Source organism: Anomaloglossus baeobatrachus, chromosome 3, assembly GCF_048569485.1.
Source record: "Anomaloglossus baeobatrachus isolate aAnoBae1 chromosome 3, aAnoBae1.hap1, whole genome shotgun sequence".
Classification (NCBI taxonomy): domain Eukaryota; kingdom Metazoa; phylum Chordata; class Amphibia; order Anura; family Aromobatidae; genus Anomaloglossus; species Anomaloglossus baeobatrachus.
This window is the reverse complement of record NC_134355.1, coordinates 73432251-73450897: the sequence shown is the minus strand read 5'-3', so window position 1 is coordinate 73450897 and position 18647 is coordinate 73432251. Positions and strand designations below refer to the sequence as shown.

Genomic DNA, 18647 nt, shown 5'->3' with positions numbered 1-18647 from the left:
ATATATTATATCCCCCAAACCCCCCCCCCCATAGAGCACATACGGTACATCTATGCAATGTCTTGTTCCTGTAAATCGCTCTATGCCTCTTTACTCGGCTGATTGTTGCTGATATTGTAGTTGCACTTCTCCCATGATCACATTCTGCTCGCCCAGCACTCATAAAAGGCCAAGAAATGGCTGAATCTAGGTGTTTTGTTCTGTAGTGGTGGTTGTGTCCTATTATACTCGCATCACAACTTACAAGTGTTCACGTATCAGCCGGGTAAAACATGTCATGTCCTCAGTTAGAATAAGCACATAACACGGCTGACGGGGGCTGGGGGACGTTTGGACGGAGCGGTGGAAATTCTGTCGTGGTTGTGAAATGTCTGACGTCCACTGTTTTCTCTGTTTGCAGTGACTATTTATTCAAATTGCTTCTGATTGGAGACTCTGGTGTGGGGAAATCTTGCCTTCTCCTTAGGTTTGCAGTAAGTACAAACTAATATCTGTCTATAATCATCATAATGTCATTTCTTAGATTCTAAATGTATGCATTATTTTTTTCAATTTTTTTTTTTTTTTTTTTTTTTTTTTATTTTTAGTTTCATTTTCTGGTATTTAAATATATCTAATGGCTTATTGATGACCTAACCTCTGGATAGGTGATTAATATGAAATTGGTGGGAATCACCCTACTGATCTGCATAAATCTGCAGCATCTGGATGTGTGGTATATAGGGCATCATACTACAGCTCTGCGCATGGCTTAGTGGCTAACACCAAGTAATGCTATGTCTCCCATTAAATTTTAGATCATCAGTATGCCCTGGAAAACATAATTTTGTTCTTCTAGAAGGTCGTCATTGATCACAGGGGGAGGGTGTGACCCCCCCCCACACACACACACACACACACACGCACGCACGCACGCACGCGCACGCACGCGCGCGCACACACACACACACACACACGCACGCACTTAAAGGGAACCTGTCACTGTTTTTTTTTTGTTTTTTTTTTTTTTTTGCTCTATAAGCTGCGGCCACCACCACCAGGCTCTTTATATACAGCATTCTAACATGATGTATATAAGAGCCCAGGCTGCTGTGTAAAACAAACACTTTATAATACTCACCTAAAGTGGTCGCTGCGTTGGATGTGACTCAAATGAGCGTCTTCGTCCTCCGGTGACAACTCCTCCCTCTTTCGGCCGCCTTTGTCCTCCTTCTGAAGCCTGAGTGCATGACGCGTCTACATCATTCACACTCGCCGGTCCCGTGCAGGCGCACTACAACACTTTGATCTGTCCTGCTCAGGGCCTGAATGCCGGCGAGTGTGTATGACATCGGATGCTTCATGCACCGCAGCTTCAGAACATGGAGGACAAAGATGGCCGAAAGAGGAGCCGCCGGCACCAGAGGACTAAGACGCCCATTTTACCCACATCCACTGCAGTGACCGGTTTAGGTGGGTATTATATAGTGTTTTTTATGTTCTACACAGCCGCCTGGGCTCTTGTATAAAGTATGTTAGAATGCTGTATATAAGAGCCCGGTGGTGCTGGCCGCAGCTTATAGGCCAAAAAAGTGGTGACAGGTTCCCTTTACCTTTTTATGAAAATGGCTTTGCCTTGGTACTGCATGCTAGTCCCATTAAAGTGAATGGGACAGATTTCGGCACCATGTACATAGCTTGCACACACATGTACAGCACAGTAGCTGTGTAAGCAGTAAAGGTGCCACAGCTGTCACTTCATTGCTTTTTGGTTTGTTTGTTTGGTTTTTTTTACGACAAATCAATCACATTGTCCTTAATGTGCCCCCTCCCCTTCACAACAATCGTATATTTAAAGTATACTGCAATATTAAATAGTTCCCTGGGGCCTGGTGAGGTTGGTGTACTTACATTGAACATTAATCTACAATAAATGTATATTTCCCGAAATTAATTCACTCTCCACCCACCTTAATTGACAGCTCTTTAGTGACCCTTCTCTGCATGCTGTGAAATCTTTGCCAAATTGGTCTCATTGACAGCTCCTCAGTGTTCCTCCTCCCTGTTCATCCTGAGATCTCACACTGCTTAGTACAATCTGCAGCGGTCAGGCTGGGTGAACAGACTGAATAAATCTGTGTATACACGTTCACAATAACTGGATTCATTATTAAAGTCACTGACCTCAATTTACATAGTAAGCACACCAGCCTCATCACTTCTGAGAGGTCAGTTTAAGAATGTAGACAGTTTGTATTGCGAAACCTGATGACAAATCCATTGTGTGGTTGGTGTGCATGCAAAGTTTATTATGGTCATTGCAATTGTTTAAAAATGGGAGGTGTAAATAGTCAGATTGTAGCATCGATGGCCACTTGTCATAGCAGCACTACCTTGTGTAAGTGGGTTTAGTAAAATTAAAGTAGGTAGATGAGACCTGATAAGAGGGAGGTAAAGTGTTGTAGTGTAACCCTTAGATATGGTGGATGGTGCAGAGCAGCTGTTCAGCAGGGGCAGATCCATTTCCAATCAGCTGATAGGGTTGGTGAGGGGTGGCTCATGTTGGTGTAAACTGTTCCATTTACATGGACACATACATTGCCAATAACACCCCCCAAAAAGTGCATCAAATAAACATAAGATGGTGATTGGTGCATGATGAGGACCATTTTCACCTAGCAGTGATTTGTAGGGCAGTCTTTTCTAAAAAAAAAATTGAGTGGGGTCACTGGAGGCAGGGTGGGGCAGTGGGGCTTTTATTGTGATGCTGTGAGGCATGAGAAATTCAGAAAGTGCCGGTGGTGCGGGGTTTCAAAGAAATGGCGCCAGTCAGCGCATGAGAAGATTGAGCTCTTGTCTCGATGAGGAGCAGAGACCTCATCTCCGTACTCGCCACCTCCAGGTGCCTTTTTCCTTAAGTCCGTTGCTTGTAGATCAATGGGCTGAATGGCGCACGTGTGCACATGAGGTCTCAATCTGGACACACTCTAACTCTGGACACCATTTCTTTGAAGTCCGTAGTGCCAACATTTCTTTGGCGCTCCATTGGGAGACCCAGACAATTGGGTGTATAGCTATGCCTCCGGAGGCCACACAAAGCATTACACTTAAAAGTGTAAGGCCCCTCCCCTTCTGCCTATACACCCCCCGTGGGATCACGGGCTCCTCAGTTTTCAAGCTTTGTGCGAAGGAGGTCAGACATCCACGCATAGCTCCACTGTTTAGTCAGCAGCAGCTGCTGACTGTCGGATGGAAGAAAAGAGGACCCATACTAGGGTCCCCAGCATGCTCCCTTCTCACCCCACTTTTGTCGGCGGTGTTTGTAAAGGTTGAGGTACCCATTGCGGGTACAGAGGCTGGAGCCCACATGCTGCATCCTTCCCCATCCCCCTTAGGGCTCTGGGTGAAGTGGGATTTTACCGGTCTCCAGGCACAGGGACCGTGCTCCGTCCACAGCCCCTGGGGAATCTGCTGGATATGGAGCGGAGTATCGTCAGGGACAGGGCCCTGCTACGTCCAGGTACTCCGTGTCCCCGTACAGACCGCGCGCACACTGCAGCATTGCTGGGTGTGTTAGTGCGCCGGGGACAACAGCGCTGCGCGCTTGTGCCACACTTCCACAGCTTGCTGAGGGAGTTAGTGTGTTGGGAACTGCCGCGCCGGCCCCTGCTGGCAGTTTTTACTGCGGCGCGGCTGGGACTTGTGGTGCGCCGGGGACTTCCGCGCTGGCCGTGCATATTTGTCGGCCACGCTTATTACTAGAGTCCCCGGCTTTTGCGGCCTAGTTCCGTTTCGTTCCCGCCCCCAGGCCTGCCAGTCAGGGGAAGGGCGGGATGCTGTACAGAACGTCAGCGCCGAGGGCTGGAGTCTGCTTTACATACTCCAGCCCTCACATTGAGCACAGTGGGAAGCCAGTTTCCCGCACTTTGTCTGAGGCACGCCCACGGTCCGCCCCTCTTCACAGAACGCCGGCAGCCATTCCTGTGTGCAGTCTGAGCTGGAGAGGGGAGACAAGTTCTGGGAGACCCAGGCACTGGATTCTGGCGACTACACACCCGCTTTTAGCGGGCGGTAAGCGGCACCTCCGGTGCTGACCCCACTAGTGACGAAGTGTTCAATTGTATTTTTATGCTTGCATGCTATACATTGCACTAAACGGTCGCTGGTGATTCTTGGCTATATACCCTCCTAGATTGCTCTGTGGAGAATACAGCATGTCGTCCGCAAAAAACAGGGGTGCCAAGGCACAGGCTTTCTATGCTGCTTGCACCGCTTGTGAGGCTGTTCTACCGGCAGGTTCCACTGACCCCCATTGTGTGCAGTGCTCGGCCCCTGTGCCCCCTGCTCGGCCGGGGCCTCTGCTGGAGGTGTCCCAGAGAGATCCACCTGTGAATTCTGTCCAGGTGACGGGGACAGAGTTTGCAATTTTTGCGGATAGATTGTCTGTGACTATGTCTCAGATTCTAGAAACTTTGCAGTCTAGACCAGTAACTCAGACCATGGGCACTGTTGATTCATTGCTCCCTGGTCCCCCTCAGTTGGAACAGCTCCGGGGGTGTCCCATGCATCCCAGGGTGATGGCTCTGACACGGACGACAGTCCCAGACAGCCTAAGCGAGCTCGCTATGAGCGGCCCTCTACATCATCTCACTGGTCAGGGTCTCAGCAGGAGGATTCTCTGTGTGATGAGCCGGAGGTAGCTGATCAGGATTCTGATCCTGAGACCGCTCTCAATCTGGATACTCCTGATGGGGACGCCATAGTGAACGATCTTATCGCGTCCATCAATAAAATGTTGGATATTTCTCCCCCAGCTCCTCCAGTGGAGGAGTCAGCTTCACAGCAGGAGAAATTCCATTTCAGGTATCCCAAGCGTAAATTAAGTACTTTTCTGGACCACTCGGATTTTAAAGAGTCAGTCCAGAAACACCACGCTTATCCAGATAAGCGTTTCTCCAAACGGCTTAAGGATACACGTTATCCCTTTCCTCCTGACGTGGTCAAGAGCTGGACCCAGTGTCCCAAGGTGGATCCCCCTATCTCCAGGCTTGCGGCTAGATCCATAGTGGCAGTGGAGGATGGGGCTGCACTTAAAGATGCCACTGACAGACAGATGGAGCTCTGGTTGAAATCCATCTATGAAGCTATCGGCGCGTCGTTTGCTCCTGCATTCGCAGCCGTATGGGCACTCCAAGCTATTTCAGCTGGTCTTACACAGGTTGACACGGTCACCCGTACATCTGTTCCGCAGGTGGCATCCTTAACCTCTCAAATGTCTGCATTTGCGTCTTACGCGATTAATGCGGTTCTGGACTCTACGAGCCGTACGGCAGTGGCATCCGCCAACTCCGTGGTTTTACGCAGAGCCTTGTGGTTAAGGGAATGGAAAGCAGATTCTGCTTCCAAAAAATGTTTAACCAGTTTGCCATTTTCTGGTGACCGGCTGTTTGGTGAGCGTTTGGATGAAATCATTAAACAGTCCAAGGGCAAGGATTCATCCTTACCTCAGCCCAGACAAAACAAACCCCAACAGAGGAGGGGACAGTCGGGGTTTCGGTCCTTTCGAGGCTCGGGCAGGTCCCAATTCTCCTCGTCCAAAAGAACTCAAAAGGATCAGAGGAGTTCAGATTCTTGGCGGGCTCAGTCACGCCCAAAAAAGACAGCCGGAAGACCCGCTACCAAGGCGGCTTCCTCATGACTTCCGGCCTCCTCCCTCCGCATCCTCGGTCGTTGGCAGGCTCTCCCGCTTTGGCGACATTTGGCTGCCACAGGTCCAAGACCGTTGGGTGAGAGACATTCTGTCTCACGGGTACAGGATAGAGTTCAGTTCTCGTCCTCCAACTCGATTCTTCAGAACGTCTCCGCCTCCCGACCGAGCCGATGCTCTTCTGCAGGCGGTGTGCACTCTAAAGGCGGAAGGAGTGGTGATCCCTGTTCCTCTTCAAGAGCAAGGTCACGGTTTTTACTCCAATTTGTTTGTGGTACCAAAAAAGGACGGGTCCTTCCGTCCCGTTCTGGACCTAAAACTTCTCAACAACCACGTGAGAACCAGACGGTTCCGGATGGAATCCCTCCGATCCGTCATCGCCGCAATGTCTCAAGGAGATTTCCTAGCATCAATAGACATCAAGGATGCTTATCTCCACGTACCGATTGCTCCAGAGCATCAGCGTTTTCTACGCTTCGTTTCAGGAGACGAACACCTTCAGTTCGTAGCCCTGCCTTTTGGTCTGGCGACAGCCCCACGGGTCTTCACCAAAGTCATGGCAGCTGTAGTTGCAGTCCTGCACTCTCAGGGACACTCCGTGATCCCTTACTTAGACGATCTGCTGGTCAAGGCGCCTTCTCAAGAGGCATGCCAACACAGCCTGAACGTGGCGCTGGAGACCCTCCAGGGTTTCGGGTGGATCATCAACTTTTCCAAGTCAAATCTAACCCCGACCCAGTCGATAACATATCTTGGCATGGAGTTTCATACTCTCTCAGCGATAGTGAAGCTTCCGCTTGTCAAACAGCGTTCACTACAGACAGGGGTGCAATCTATCCTTCAAGGCCAGTCGCACCCCTTGAGACGCCTCATGCACTTCCTAGGGAAGATGGTGGCTGCAATAGAGGCAGTCCCTTTCGCGCAGTTTCATCTGCGTCCACTACAATGGGACATTCTCCGCCAATGGGACGGGAGGTCGAAGTCCCTCGACAGAAACGTCTCTCTCTCTCAGGCGGCCAAGGATTCTCTTCGATGGTGGCTGCTTCCCACCTCATTGTCGAAAGGGAAATCCTTCCTACCCCCATCCTGGGCGGTGGTGACTACAGATGCGAGTCTGTCAGGGTGGGGAGCAGTCTTTCTCCACCACAGGGCTCAAGGTACGTGGACTCAGCAAGAGTCCACCCTTCAGATCAACGTTCTGGAGATCAGAGCAGTGTATCTTGCCCTACAAGCCTTCCAGCAGTGGCTGGAAGGCAAGCAGATCCGTATTCAGTCGGACAACTCCACAGCGGTGGCATACATCAACCACCAAGGAGGAACTCGCAGTCGGCAAGCCTTCCAGGAAGTCCGGCGGATTCTGACGTGGGTGGAAGACACGTCTTCCACCATATCCGCAGTTCACATCCCAGGCGTGGACAACTGGGAAGCAGACTTCCTCAGTCGCCAGGGTATGGACGCAGGGGAATGGTCTCTTCACCCGGACGTGTTTCAGGAGATCTGTCGCCGCTGGGGGATGCCGGACGTCGACCTAATGGCGTCTCGGCACAACAACAAGGTCCCAGCTTTCATGGCACGGTCTCACGATCACCGAGCTCTGGCGGCAGACGCCTTAGTTCAAGATTGGTCGCAGTTCCGGCTTCCTTATGTGTTTCCACCTCTGGCTCTGTTGCCCAGAGTGCTGCGCAAGATCAGGTCCGACTGCCGCCGCGCCATCCTCGTCGCTCCAGACTGGCCAAGGAGGTCGTGGTACCCGGATCTGTGGCACCTTGCGGTAGGCCAACCGTGGGCACTACCAGACCAACCAGACTTGCTGTCTCAAGGGCCGTTTTTCCATCAGAATTCTGCGGCCCTGAACCTGACTGTGTGGCCATTGAGTCCTGGATCCTAGCGGGTTCAGGATTGTCTCAAGAGGTCATTGCCACCATGAGACAGGCTAGAAAACCTACCTCCGCCAAGATATACCACAGGACGTGGAAAATATTCTTATCTTGGTGCTCTGCTCAGGGAGTCTCTCCCTGGCCATTTGGATTGCCTACTTTTCTTTCCTTCCTGCAATCCGGGTTGGAAAAAGGTTTGTCGCTCAGCTCCCTCAAGGGGCAAGTCTCAGCGCTATCTGTATTTTTTCAGAAGCGCCTAGCACGACTTCCTCAGGTACGCACGTTCCTGCAAGGGGTCTGTCATATCGTCCCTCCTTACAAGCGGCCGTTAGAGCCCTGGGATCTGAACAGGGTTCTAATTGTTCTTCAAAGGCCGCCTTTCGAGCCTATGAGGGATGTTTCCCTTTCTCGCCTTTCACAGAAAGTGGCCTTTCTAGTAGCGGTCACGTCTCTCCGGAGAGTGTCCGAGCTAGCAGCGCTGTCATGCAAATCTCCCTTCCTGGTGATTCACCAGGACAAGGTGGTTCTGCGCCCGATTCCGGAGTTTCTCCCTAAGGTGGTATCCCCGTTTCATCTTAATCAGGATATCTCCTTGCCTTCCTTGTGCCCTCATCCAGTTCATCAATGTGAAAAGGATTTGCATTTGTTGGATCTCGTGAGAGCGCTCAGGATCTACATTTCCCGCACGGCGCCCCTGCGCCGCTCGGATGCACTCTTTGTCCTTGTCGCTGGTCAGCGCAAAGGGTCGCAAGCTTCCAAATCCACCCTGGCTCGGTGGATCAAGGAACCAATTCTTGAAGCCTACCGTTCTGCTGGGCTTCCAGTTCCCTCAGGGCTGAAGGCCCATTCTACCAGAGCCGTGGGTGCGTCCTGGGCATTACGGCACCAGGCTACGGCTCAGCAGGTGTGCCAGGCGGCTACCTGGTCGAGTCTGCACACTTTTACCAAACACTATCAAGTGCATACCTACGCTTCGGCGGACGCCAGCCTAGGTAGACAAGTCCTTCAGGCGGCGACTGCCCACCTGTAGGGTAGGGCTGTTTTTACGGTCCTATCACGAGGGGTTATTATACCCACCCAGGGACTGCTTTTGGACATCCCAATCGTCTGGGTCTCCCAATGGAGCGCCAAAGAAGAAGGGAATTTTGTTTACTTACCGTAAATTCCTTTTCTTCTAGCTCCAATTGGGAGACCCAGCACCCGCCCTGTTTGCTTAGGGATTTTTGTTTTTTCGGGTACACATGTTGTTCATGTTGAATGGTTTCGGTTCTCCGATGTTCCTTCGGATTGAATTTGTTCTTAAACCAGTTATTGGCTTTCCTCCTTCTTGCTTTGGCACTAAAACTGAGGAGCCCGTGATCCCACGGGGGGTGTATAGGCAGAAGGGGAGGGGCCTTACACTTTTAAGTGTAATGCTTTGTGTGGCCTCCGGAGGCATAGCTATACACCCAATTGTCTGGGTCTCCCAATTGGAGCTAGAAGAAAAGGAATTTACGGTAAGTAAACAAAATTCCCTTCTTTCTGGATGGCTCCTGCCTAACAGTGCTCGCAGCACTGCTCTGCTCCACCACCCCCGTTAAGCTGCAACCAGATTATGACGCACCCCCCCCCCACCCACATTTTCCTCCCAAATTATTAGGAGGAAGTGTGTGTGTGTTGAGCCAGCATGTTTCTCTGCATGTCAGATAATTGATCAGCTGACGTGCAGGTAACTGGCACGGATGGATCAGAGATCCACCCATGCCTGTTGAGTAGTCAAATCCCGCTGTCAATCTGACAGCAGGATTTAACGTGTGGCGGCAGGGAGCGTGGCATTCCCCGCCCCCATTGGCCAGCTGATTAACCCTGTCGCTGTTCTGACGTGGTTCCTGTGAATGCCAGGAGAGTGCCACATTATGGCTGTGTACAGTACCAGTGCTGAAGCCAGCAGAAGCCTGCGTAAGATTAAGTCTATTTAATGTCCCTTAAGGGGACTAGTATAAACAAAACACAAACACATATTTGGTATCGCCATGTATAACAGTGCCCGAGCTATAAAAAAAAATTGCACGTTTGGTATCAACGCACTCGTACTGAACTGGAGTCATAATGTCAGGTCAGTTTTACCATATAGGAAACATGGTGAATAATTTAAAAAAAAATGTTTTAAGCTCTTGGAAGAGAAAAAAAATAGAAAATTGGGTAGTGAAGAGGTTAAACCTGAAAGTCTACACTTCAATTGTATTTTGTATTACATTTTAAATAAGAATATATATATATATATATATATATATATATATATATATATATATATATATATATATATATATATATTTATTATATTTATTATATTTATTATATATATTATATTATAATATATATATATTATAGTGATATATATATATATATTATAGTGATATATATATATATATATATATATATATATATATATATTATAGTGATATATATATATATATATATATATTATAGTGATATATATATAATATATTATAGTGATATATATATAATATATTATAGTGATATATATATAATATATTATAGTGATATATATATAATATATTATAGTGATATATATATATAATATATTATAGTGATATATATATATAATATATTATAGTGATATATATATAATATATTATAGTGATATACAGAGCTAAAATCACTGTTCAAATATTTCTGGCCCTAACTCTATATCTATTGCTGTGTAAACTGAACGTGGAGCTCTGGTTACAAGCTGTATAAGCCCACTGCCTCTTTATGGTGACCCCTTGGTATTTTGGGTGGTGCACTGCATGGGGTCCATCACAGCGGGGGGCCAGCAGCCGCCGCCGGCAGAGCTGCTCCTCGTCAGTAGCTCTGTGGTCTCAGCCAGTGGTCGGTCTATGGCCTCATGAGATTTGCCGCTAATTACAAAGCATAAATAGATCGGTGTATAAGATGCAGCACTGCCGGCCAGGAGTTTATTTTTCATTGTGGCATACTTGCATTGTGCCCTCTCTGCTGTAAGGTCTGTTGGCAGCTTTACCCCGGGTTAGACAGTGTACATATCTTTGGCTTTGAATGGCCTTATTCCATCAAAAAAATAAAAAGTAGCCAAACGCTATAATATTTCATGATAACATCTTCCAGGGAAACTAGATTGTCCTCAATTCCTTGTCATCTGTAATACTGTACTCCAGTTTTATCTGGGACATGTGGGAAGGAAGCGGAGGGAGGTACAGCTGCGAAAATGGAGGGAGTAAGGTTACAGCAGAGTAGAGGGTAACTGGGATCAGATGATACTCCGGGTAGATCAGGTACCAGCACAGCCATACATAATTTACCAGGTAAAATGAAAGAAAATAGAAAATGTGCTGTTTGTTGTGGATGGTGTAACACTGAAGCGGCAACTAAAAGGGGTGCGATCTACACACCCCACCCCCCACCCACTACACATGGCTCACAAATGATGGGTTTCACTCTCAATACAGAACTTTTTATGTGGTCCTCTGTTAATCGGATCTTACAGCTTCTGTAGAGCAGCGCTACTTCTGGGAGACTTATCACATAAAAGCCTATTGATCGAGTGCCATGTAAAACATTTCTTATCAGAGTAGAAGAAAAGAGAGGGCAGCCTCGGAAAACTCTGTAACTGGAGCCAGTCATGATTCATGCTGCACGAACCTAATCATTGGAGCGCGGCAGGTTTTACAGTTTGCGGTCGTCCCCGGCCGGCTTCTCCCGCCCACCTCCCCATGACTGACCAGTTTTCTACCTATGTTCATAAGGAGAGTCCTGTCAATCTACTGGAGCGAGGAGGGCTCTTGGCTCTTTACTCGCTGGGGGTTTTTTTTTGCATTTTTGCTGCAGAAATTTCTTGAGAAAATGGTTGTAACCTATGTAAAAAAAAAAAAATATCTGTGCGCACACTGCCTTTTTTTTTTTTTTTCTCAAGAACATTCTTTCTGCAGAATTTCTTGAGAAAAAGAATGAGCATGTCACTACTTTTCTGCAGGTACCTGCGTTTTTTGCCATAGATAATGATAAAAAACCACAAGGACCAACCTGCGGAAAAAACGCACAAACGCGGTAAAAACGCATGCGTTATTAATGCGTTTTTTTTAACACAAGTGCGCTAATCTTGACAATTTCTTGAGAAAAATCCTTTCTAGTGCGCACAGGGCCTTAAGTGGGTTTTTTTTTTCTTTTTTTCCTAAAACAGCTGCGTTTCTGAGCAAGAGCTTGTTCAAATGATGCATTTTAGCCACATTTTTTTCTGTGTTTTTGCTGCAGAAGAAAGCAGTGTTTTAGGCTACATGCGCAAGGTGCTTTTTTTCCTGCTTTTTTGCTGCTTTTTTGGCTGCAGTTTTGTTGTCAGAACTTTCTGACATTTGACTTCCCAGCAAAGTCTATGAGAAGTCAGATTTGTCATGCGCACGTTGCATTTTATTTGTCAGCGTTTTATTTGTCAAAGGTTTGTGACAAATAAAATGCAGCATGTTCATTCTTCCTGCGTTTTTGTCAACATTTGTCACAAAAACGCAGGGTGTGAAAAACGCACCAAAAACGCACCTAATATTACATGCGTTTTTGTGACATTTCCAAGCTCTCTGACAAGGTGCAGTTTTGGCTGCAGTTTGTGAACACAAAGATGCAGCGTGCGCATGTAGCCTTACAGTGCCAGCAAAGAGTGATATCTCTGAAATCTCATGCACGTGCTTACTTTTCCTTGTTTTTAAGCAGTGTCAGATCTGCAGCCTGCCAATTTTGTTTCTGCAGTGTTTTTTTTGGTTTTACCCATTCGAATGAATGAAAAAAACACGCATAAAAAATGCAGCAAACAGTGCAGCTTTTACATAGTGTTTTTCCTGCTGAGAATAACAACACATTTTTGGTGCGGAAATGTCTGCTGTAAATACTTTACGTGTGCACATACCCTCTAAACCAGTGTTTCCCAAACTCCAGTCCTCTCGACCCCCAAGTCATGCTTTCAGGATTTCCTTACTATTGAACAGGTGATGGAATCATTATCAAGCCATGACCTGTGCTGTATTAAGGAAATCCTGAAAACACGACCTGTTGGGGGTTGTGAGGACTGGAGCTTGGGAAGCACTGATCTAAACCTGCTAATATGTCTACAATCGCTCAGTCGGGCTCTGATCCTGCCTGTGGTTCGGACAGCATGAATGTACTGGCTGCCTTTATATCGTACCTCCACTTTCACTAGAAAAGTCTTTAGTGCAGGATTTTGCAATGTTAGTTTTTTGGGCCGATAAAAGACCTACAGTGCTGGCTACAGCCATAAGGATGGCCGCCTCGGATGTACTGCTCTGCCTTTCATGGCTTACACAAGAATACCTCCTTACAGGCTGCAGATGCGGAGGGCTTTAAAACAAAAGGCACATGATTCCTACCGATGCTCATTTTAGTTGTATTGGATCTCCTGTCCCTATTTTCAGTGCATGTGTTTGATTATGGGGCTTTTTGACTCTCCTGATGGCAGTTTTTCACTATGCCTGATCTTTTCGTTATTTGGGGATGAGCTGAGGAGTCTAATGGCAACTCTTCCTACAAACTCGGCCCAGCATGTCTGGAGGTCAGGAGGGATGGCGTTCAGCGGACTGCTACAGTGTTTCCCCAAAAATAAGACCTACCTCGAAAATAAGCCCTAGCAGGATTTTTGGGCTTTTGGAATATGCTTAAATTATATAAGCCCTACTCCAAAAATAAGCCCTAGTTGTTGTTCATTCTTGCATACCATGCTAATAGTATCCTGAAATAGGGCTCGGGCAGCCCTGTCAGGATATTTAACGGTTAGCGCTGTAAGTTGCCACATTTATGTTACTGTAAGCCCTGGACAATTTTATAGTAGTGCATCTGCTGTGCAGACAAAATAAATATTCGCCCCTTCCCCCGCCCATAATCCTGCCCACACCTCTGGATCAGTGCCAGTGATTGGGTGCAGTCAGACTGCCGTATTACTCGCCAGAGGATCACATTGTAATCCTCGAAGCGGCTGTGTGCTCTCCTGACGTGATGGGGAAACTGGATGATGGGGGGGGGGGGGGTAAATGGGATGGGATGGGACTGGATAAGGGGGGGTGGTACAGGATGATGATGGGGGTGGGGGAGGATGGGATGGATGTGGGTGGTGGATGGGAGGGAAAGGGGTGAATACTCATTTTGCATTAACAGCTGCCACGCAACTATACATTGTCTGGGGCTTACAGCAACATACAGCAATAAAAGTTGCATATCCTGAAAGCACTGGCCGCACCCCATTTCAGGATGGTAGGTGTTTCTATAGTACGCAAAAACGACCTGATAGATTTGCTTTAAAGAATACAGAAGACCCTTCATCAAAGGAAGCATGGAAAGCCATCACCTGAAAATAAGACCTAGTACATCTTTTGGAGATGAGAATAATATATGACCACGGTATGCAATGTGTGTGGCTGACACCTGCTCTTGTTGGGCCCTTGGAGCATTGTGTAGGTCGCACCACACTTCCCACTACTTTTCTTTAATGTCACATATTTTTAGTGACTGGAGTACTGCCTTCATTATTAGATAGGCAAATCTGTACATACAGATTATTATTTATTATTATAGCGCCATTTATTTACACCTTTTTTACTCCTGTGATTCTCACAGCCAGGAGGACATACACAATGTTTCTTACCGCTGATGGCACTTTATATAGGGTGTTAATAAAGTCTGTCTGTTTCTCCGCAGGATGACACATACACGGAAAGTTACATCAGTACAATCGGTGTGGATTTTAAAATCAGGACTATAGAATTAGACGGGAAAACGATTAAACTTCAAATAGTAAGTAATGACTGAGGATTTTATCATCAAGTCGCAGAAGAGCGGAGCGCTGATTGCTGCATTGTTCCCGTCCTGGACGGACGACATATCACTGATAAGTGGCCAGATCGCTGCAGTGTTTAATATCTGCTCGTGTCCGCCCCCGAGACGGGGCTAGAAAGGAAGCTTAATGGTGCAATGAATGTAGCTGCAGCTGCCGGGGTTTTCGCAGATAAATCCTTAATATATGGTGTTGTCATGATTTACATGAGCAGGATATAGGGGTGTTTATGCATTTGTAGAAACTTTAAGTATAATCGTTTCTGAAATGTTTGCACAAAATATATAGATGGATATAGATATTATATTATAAAGTTTGCCCCATGATATTGTCGTGGACCAAGCATGAAAGGGGACTGCAAACCACAGGTCTTCTGACACCTGATCTTTACATCCTCACACAAGCCTATGAGTATGCACAGCTCTGGTCAGGAGACCCTCGGCCGGTCTGTGGACCATCAGATGTGGCATCATGGAGGGCAACACTTTGTGAATGTGGCCTTACTTGTACAATGTCTGACTATGACTATCCACTAGGTGGCAGTGCAGGCCTATGTATACTGTAATATAGTCACATAGGTGCAGGGGATCCTTAGCAAAGTTGAAAACACTTTTTGCAAATTTTCGTGATTCGACTTTTATTTATATATATATATATATCTCCAAACCATTTAATTAAATTTGTCTTCCGCTGGAGATTTTCTGTAGTTTTGTTAAAGGTGTTATTTTTTTGTTAATCTCCAAATGTTTGCCTACTTTAACAAAAAAGAAAAGGCCCCTGTCGCAACCATCTTGGACCTCCTGTGAAACTCTGCCACAGGCATAGGAAAACCGCAGAAATGAGACTTCTGTATACTAGAATACTGTGACATTGCCATATATATGAAAATAAAGAAATGAAAGCATGTTTGGTATTGTCCCCATAAATGTAATCTATTAAAATACTGTATATGGATTGGTTGAAGTTGTACTTTAAATGCTAAACAAAATATATTTGCCCCCCCCGACCCCAAAATATAGTACAAAGGAAAACAAAAAATTGAGACTCAAAAAAATAACACCATGTTTTTATTTTTGTTTTTTTTTCTTTAGAAATGTTAATTTTTTATTGCTAGATAAAAAAAAAATATACTGACCTGGACAATCTTGTTTCTAGGTAATTTTTTTACTGCACAATGCATGTTAAAAAAACAAACAAAAAAAGCATTTTTTTCCCCCCTCAATTTTGCTATACTTAGTTTCTCCTCCCCCCCGTTTTGTAGTACATTGGCTGACAATACGGATGGAGTGACTCGAAACTAAATCCCGTCCTGTCAAAAACAAGCCCGAATATAGCTGTGTCTACGGAATAAGTTATAGCTTAGAACTAAAGGTGGAAGAAATGAAAGCACACAAATTACAAATTCCTCTATTATAGGGAACCTGTCACTAGATTTGGTGACTATAAGCTGTGGCCACCACCAGTGGGCTCTTATATATAGCATTCTAACATACTGTATATAAGAGATGTAAAAATGACTATATAATACTTAAGGGGTGGTGCAGACTGGTCAAATGGGTGTCTGTTCTCTGGCTGCGGCGCTTCCTCTTTAGTCCATCTTTGTCCTCCTTCTGAAGCTAGTGTGGATGACTCGTCCTACGTCATGCATATGCGGCGGCATTGAGGTCCTGCGCAGGCGCACTACAATACTTTGATCTGCTGTACTCAGATCAAAGTGCGCCTGCGCAGGACCTCAATGCTGCCGCATATGCATGACGTAGGACGCGTCATACACACTAGCTTCAGAAGGAGGACAAAGATGGACGAAAGAGGAAGCGCCGCAGCCAGAGAACGGAGACACCCATCCAACCAGTTTGCACCACCCCTTAGGTAAGTATTTTTAAGTCATTTTTACGTTCTACACAGTGACCTGGGCTCTTATATACAGTATGTTAGAATGTTGTATATAAGGGATCACTGGTGGTGGCTGCAGCTTATAGTCACCAAATCTGGTGTCAGGTTCCCTTTTAACACGAAGTCCCAATGAGGGGTCATTTAAAATTTCTACCATTGAAACCCTATGGAGCTCGAAATTCCTGGGACTTCTAGTGTTAAGGGGTTAACATTTTACTACCATAATCCAGGTTTTTTTGCTCTAGAAGCTTCCATGCTAGATATCAAGGTTCAGGTCTGCGCTTCCTACCAGCATTAGCTTGTGTTTTGCTGCCGGCCCTTGTGGAACTGTTATAAGGTAATGATTATCGTCGGTGGAATGTGACAATTTTCTTACCATGACTGAGGTCCTGCAGGACAATGGCTTCATGATATCGGGCATTAATGGTGCGTCCTTTTCTTCACCAGTGGGACACGGCCGGCCAGGAGAGGTTCCGAACTATCACATCCAGTTACTACAGAGGCGCGCACGGTATCATTGTTGTGTACGATGTTACAGACCAGGTAATGAGATTTTTCTTGGAATTTCTTCCTACACTTTGCATCAGATCAGTCAATACAACATTTTAGAGCTCTATCTGGAGTGTACAGTTTGTAATGACAGCGCTGTCACTTGGCATTGTGTCCTGCATAGCTTGAATGTGATTTAGCTTCCTATAAACTTTACCTGTCTGAAGTCAGATAGTAAATTCCATTGTAACTGGGACAGATGTGAGTGATGACAATTAGTGCAGCGCTCCTGGGTATGTCGGTGCTATATAAGCAGCAGAAAAGGAATACAGTGCATGAAATAAGTCTTGGACACGTTACAATTTAAGTAAATAGTACTAAAAAGTGCTGTTTGAGTTTCTCACCAGATGTTTGTAACAACCCATCCAAACCACACAGGCAAAGAAATCAAACCATATATGCTCATAAATTAACTTGTGTAATAATGAGAAATGACGTAAAAAGTTTTAAACACTTGAAGAAAGGTTCTAAATGCCATGGAAAGTCATGACACCAGCTGAAATCTATCAGTAATTACAAAGCAATTCTGCCTATTAGTGAAAAAGAATCAGCTGATTCAACCAATGGCCTATAAAATGGTGACTCATTACCAAGGTGCCACATAACATCTCATGATGAGTAAAACCAGTGAGCTGTCTCAAGACATTCACAACCTTATTGTTGTAAAATTTACTAAGGGCATTGGTTACAGAAGCATTTCTAAACTACTGAAGATTCCAGTGAGCACTGTTGGGTCCATAATCCGGCCACAAACAGGTGCTCCCCGCAAGACTTCAGAGGAGTGAAGAGAATTATCAGGAGAGTTGTCAAAGAGCCCAGAACCACCTGTGGTGAGCGAGATCAAGGCCTGGAATCAGCAGGTACAATTATTTCAAAGACAACAAGTAATGCACTCCACCTCCATGGCCTGTATGTGCTCACCACGCAAGACTCCATTGCTGAACAAAAAGCATGTTCAAGAGCATGTAACGTTTGCTCTGCAACATTTTGTCATGCCTGTGAAATACTGGGAGAATATAGTCTGGTCAGATGAGACCAAAATTGGATGCCATAATGGACATCATGTTTGGAGACCAAATGGCGCACTGCATATCACCCTCAAAACACCAGACCATCAGTGAAGTTTGGAGGTGGAAACATCATGGTGTGGTGTTGTTTTTCTGCATACGGTACTGGGAAACGTCTTATGATTTGAAAGAGGGATGAATGGACAATGTACCAAGGCATTCTTGATGATCTGCCATCTACCAGGATGATTATGTAACAAGGGTGGACATTTCAGCAAGACAATGATCCCAAACACACAGCCAAGGAGACTATCAACTGGTTTCAGAGAAAGGAAAAAATAAAGCTACTAGAATGGCTGCACCAATCACCTCCTGACCTGAATCCAATAGAAAATTTATGGAAGAAACTAAAGCTCAGAGTTTACGGGACCTTCAGGATTTATGTGGAAAAATAGACCAAAATCACACGAGCAATGCATGCCTCTAGTTTCTCCATACAGGAGGCATCTTGAAGTTGTCATTACCAACAAGGGCTTTTGTGCAAGGTATTAAATTTCAAGTAAATGTGTTCAATACTTTTTTTTTTCCCTGTCATTTCTCATGATTACATATAACCTAATTTACAGACATCTATGGTTTGATTTCTTTCCCTGTGGGGGTTGGATATGTAGTTACCGACATCTGGTGAGAAATTAATGTCAATAGCATCTTGAGAAATATATTAGGAAATTGGTGACATGTTCAATACTTATTTCACCCGCTGTGCATTTGAGGAATGATGTGAT

General features: G+C 45.8%; 1 protein-coding gene across 1 annotated transcript in view; it reads left to right on the top strand.

Annotated features, from left to right (window-relative positions):
- The window catches only part of RAB1A (RAB1A, member RAS oncogene family), a 52835-nt gene that overhangs the window by 30126 nt on the left and 4062 nt on the right, over positions 1 to 18647 (top strand). Inside the window, exons 2-4 of the mRNA XM_075339265.1 lie at positions 401 to 473; positions 14278 to 14373; positions 16754 to 16849. Of these exons, the coding sequence (XP_075195380.1) occupies positions 401 to 473; positions 14278 to 14373; positions 16754 to 16849 (265 nt within the window). The remainder of the gene's footprint in view (positions 1 to 400; positions 474 to 14277; positions 14374 to 16753; positions 16850 to 18647) is intronic.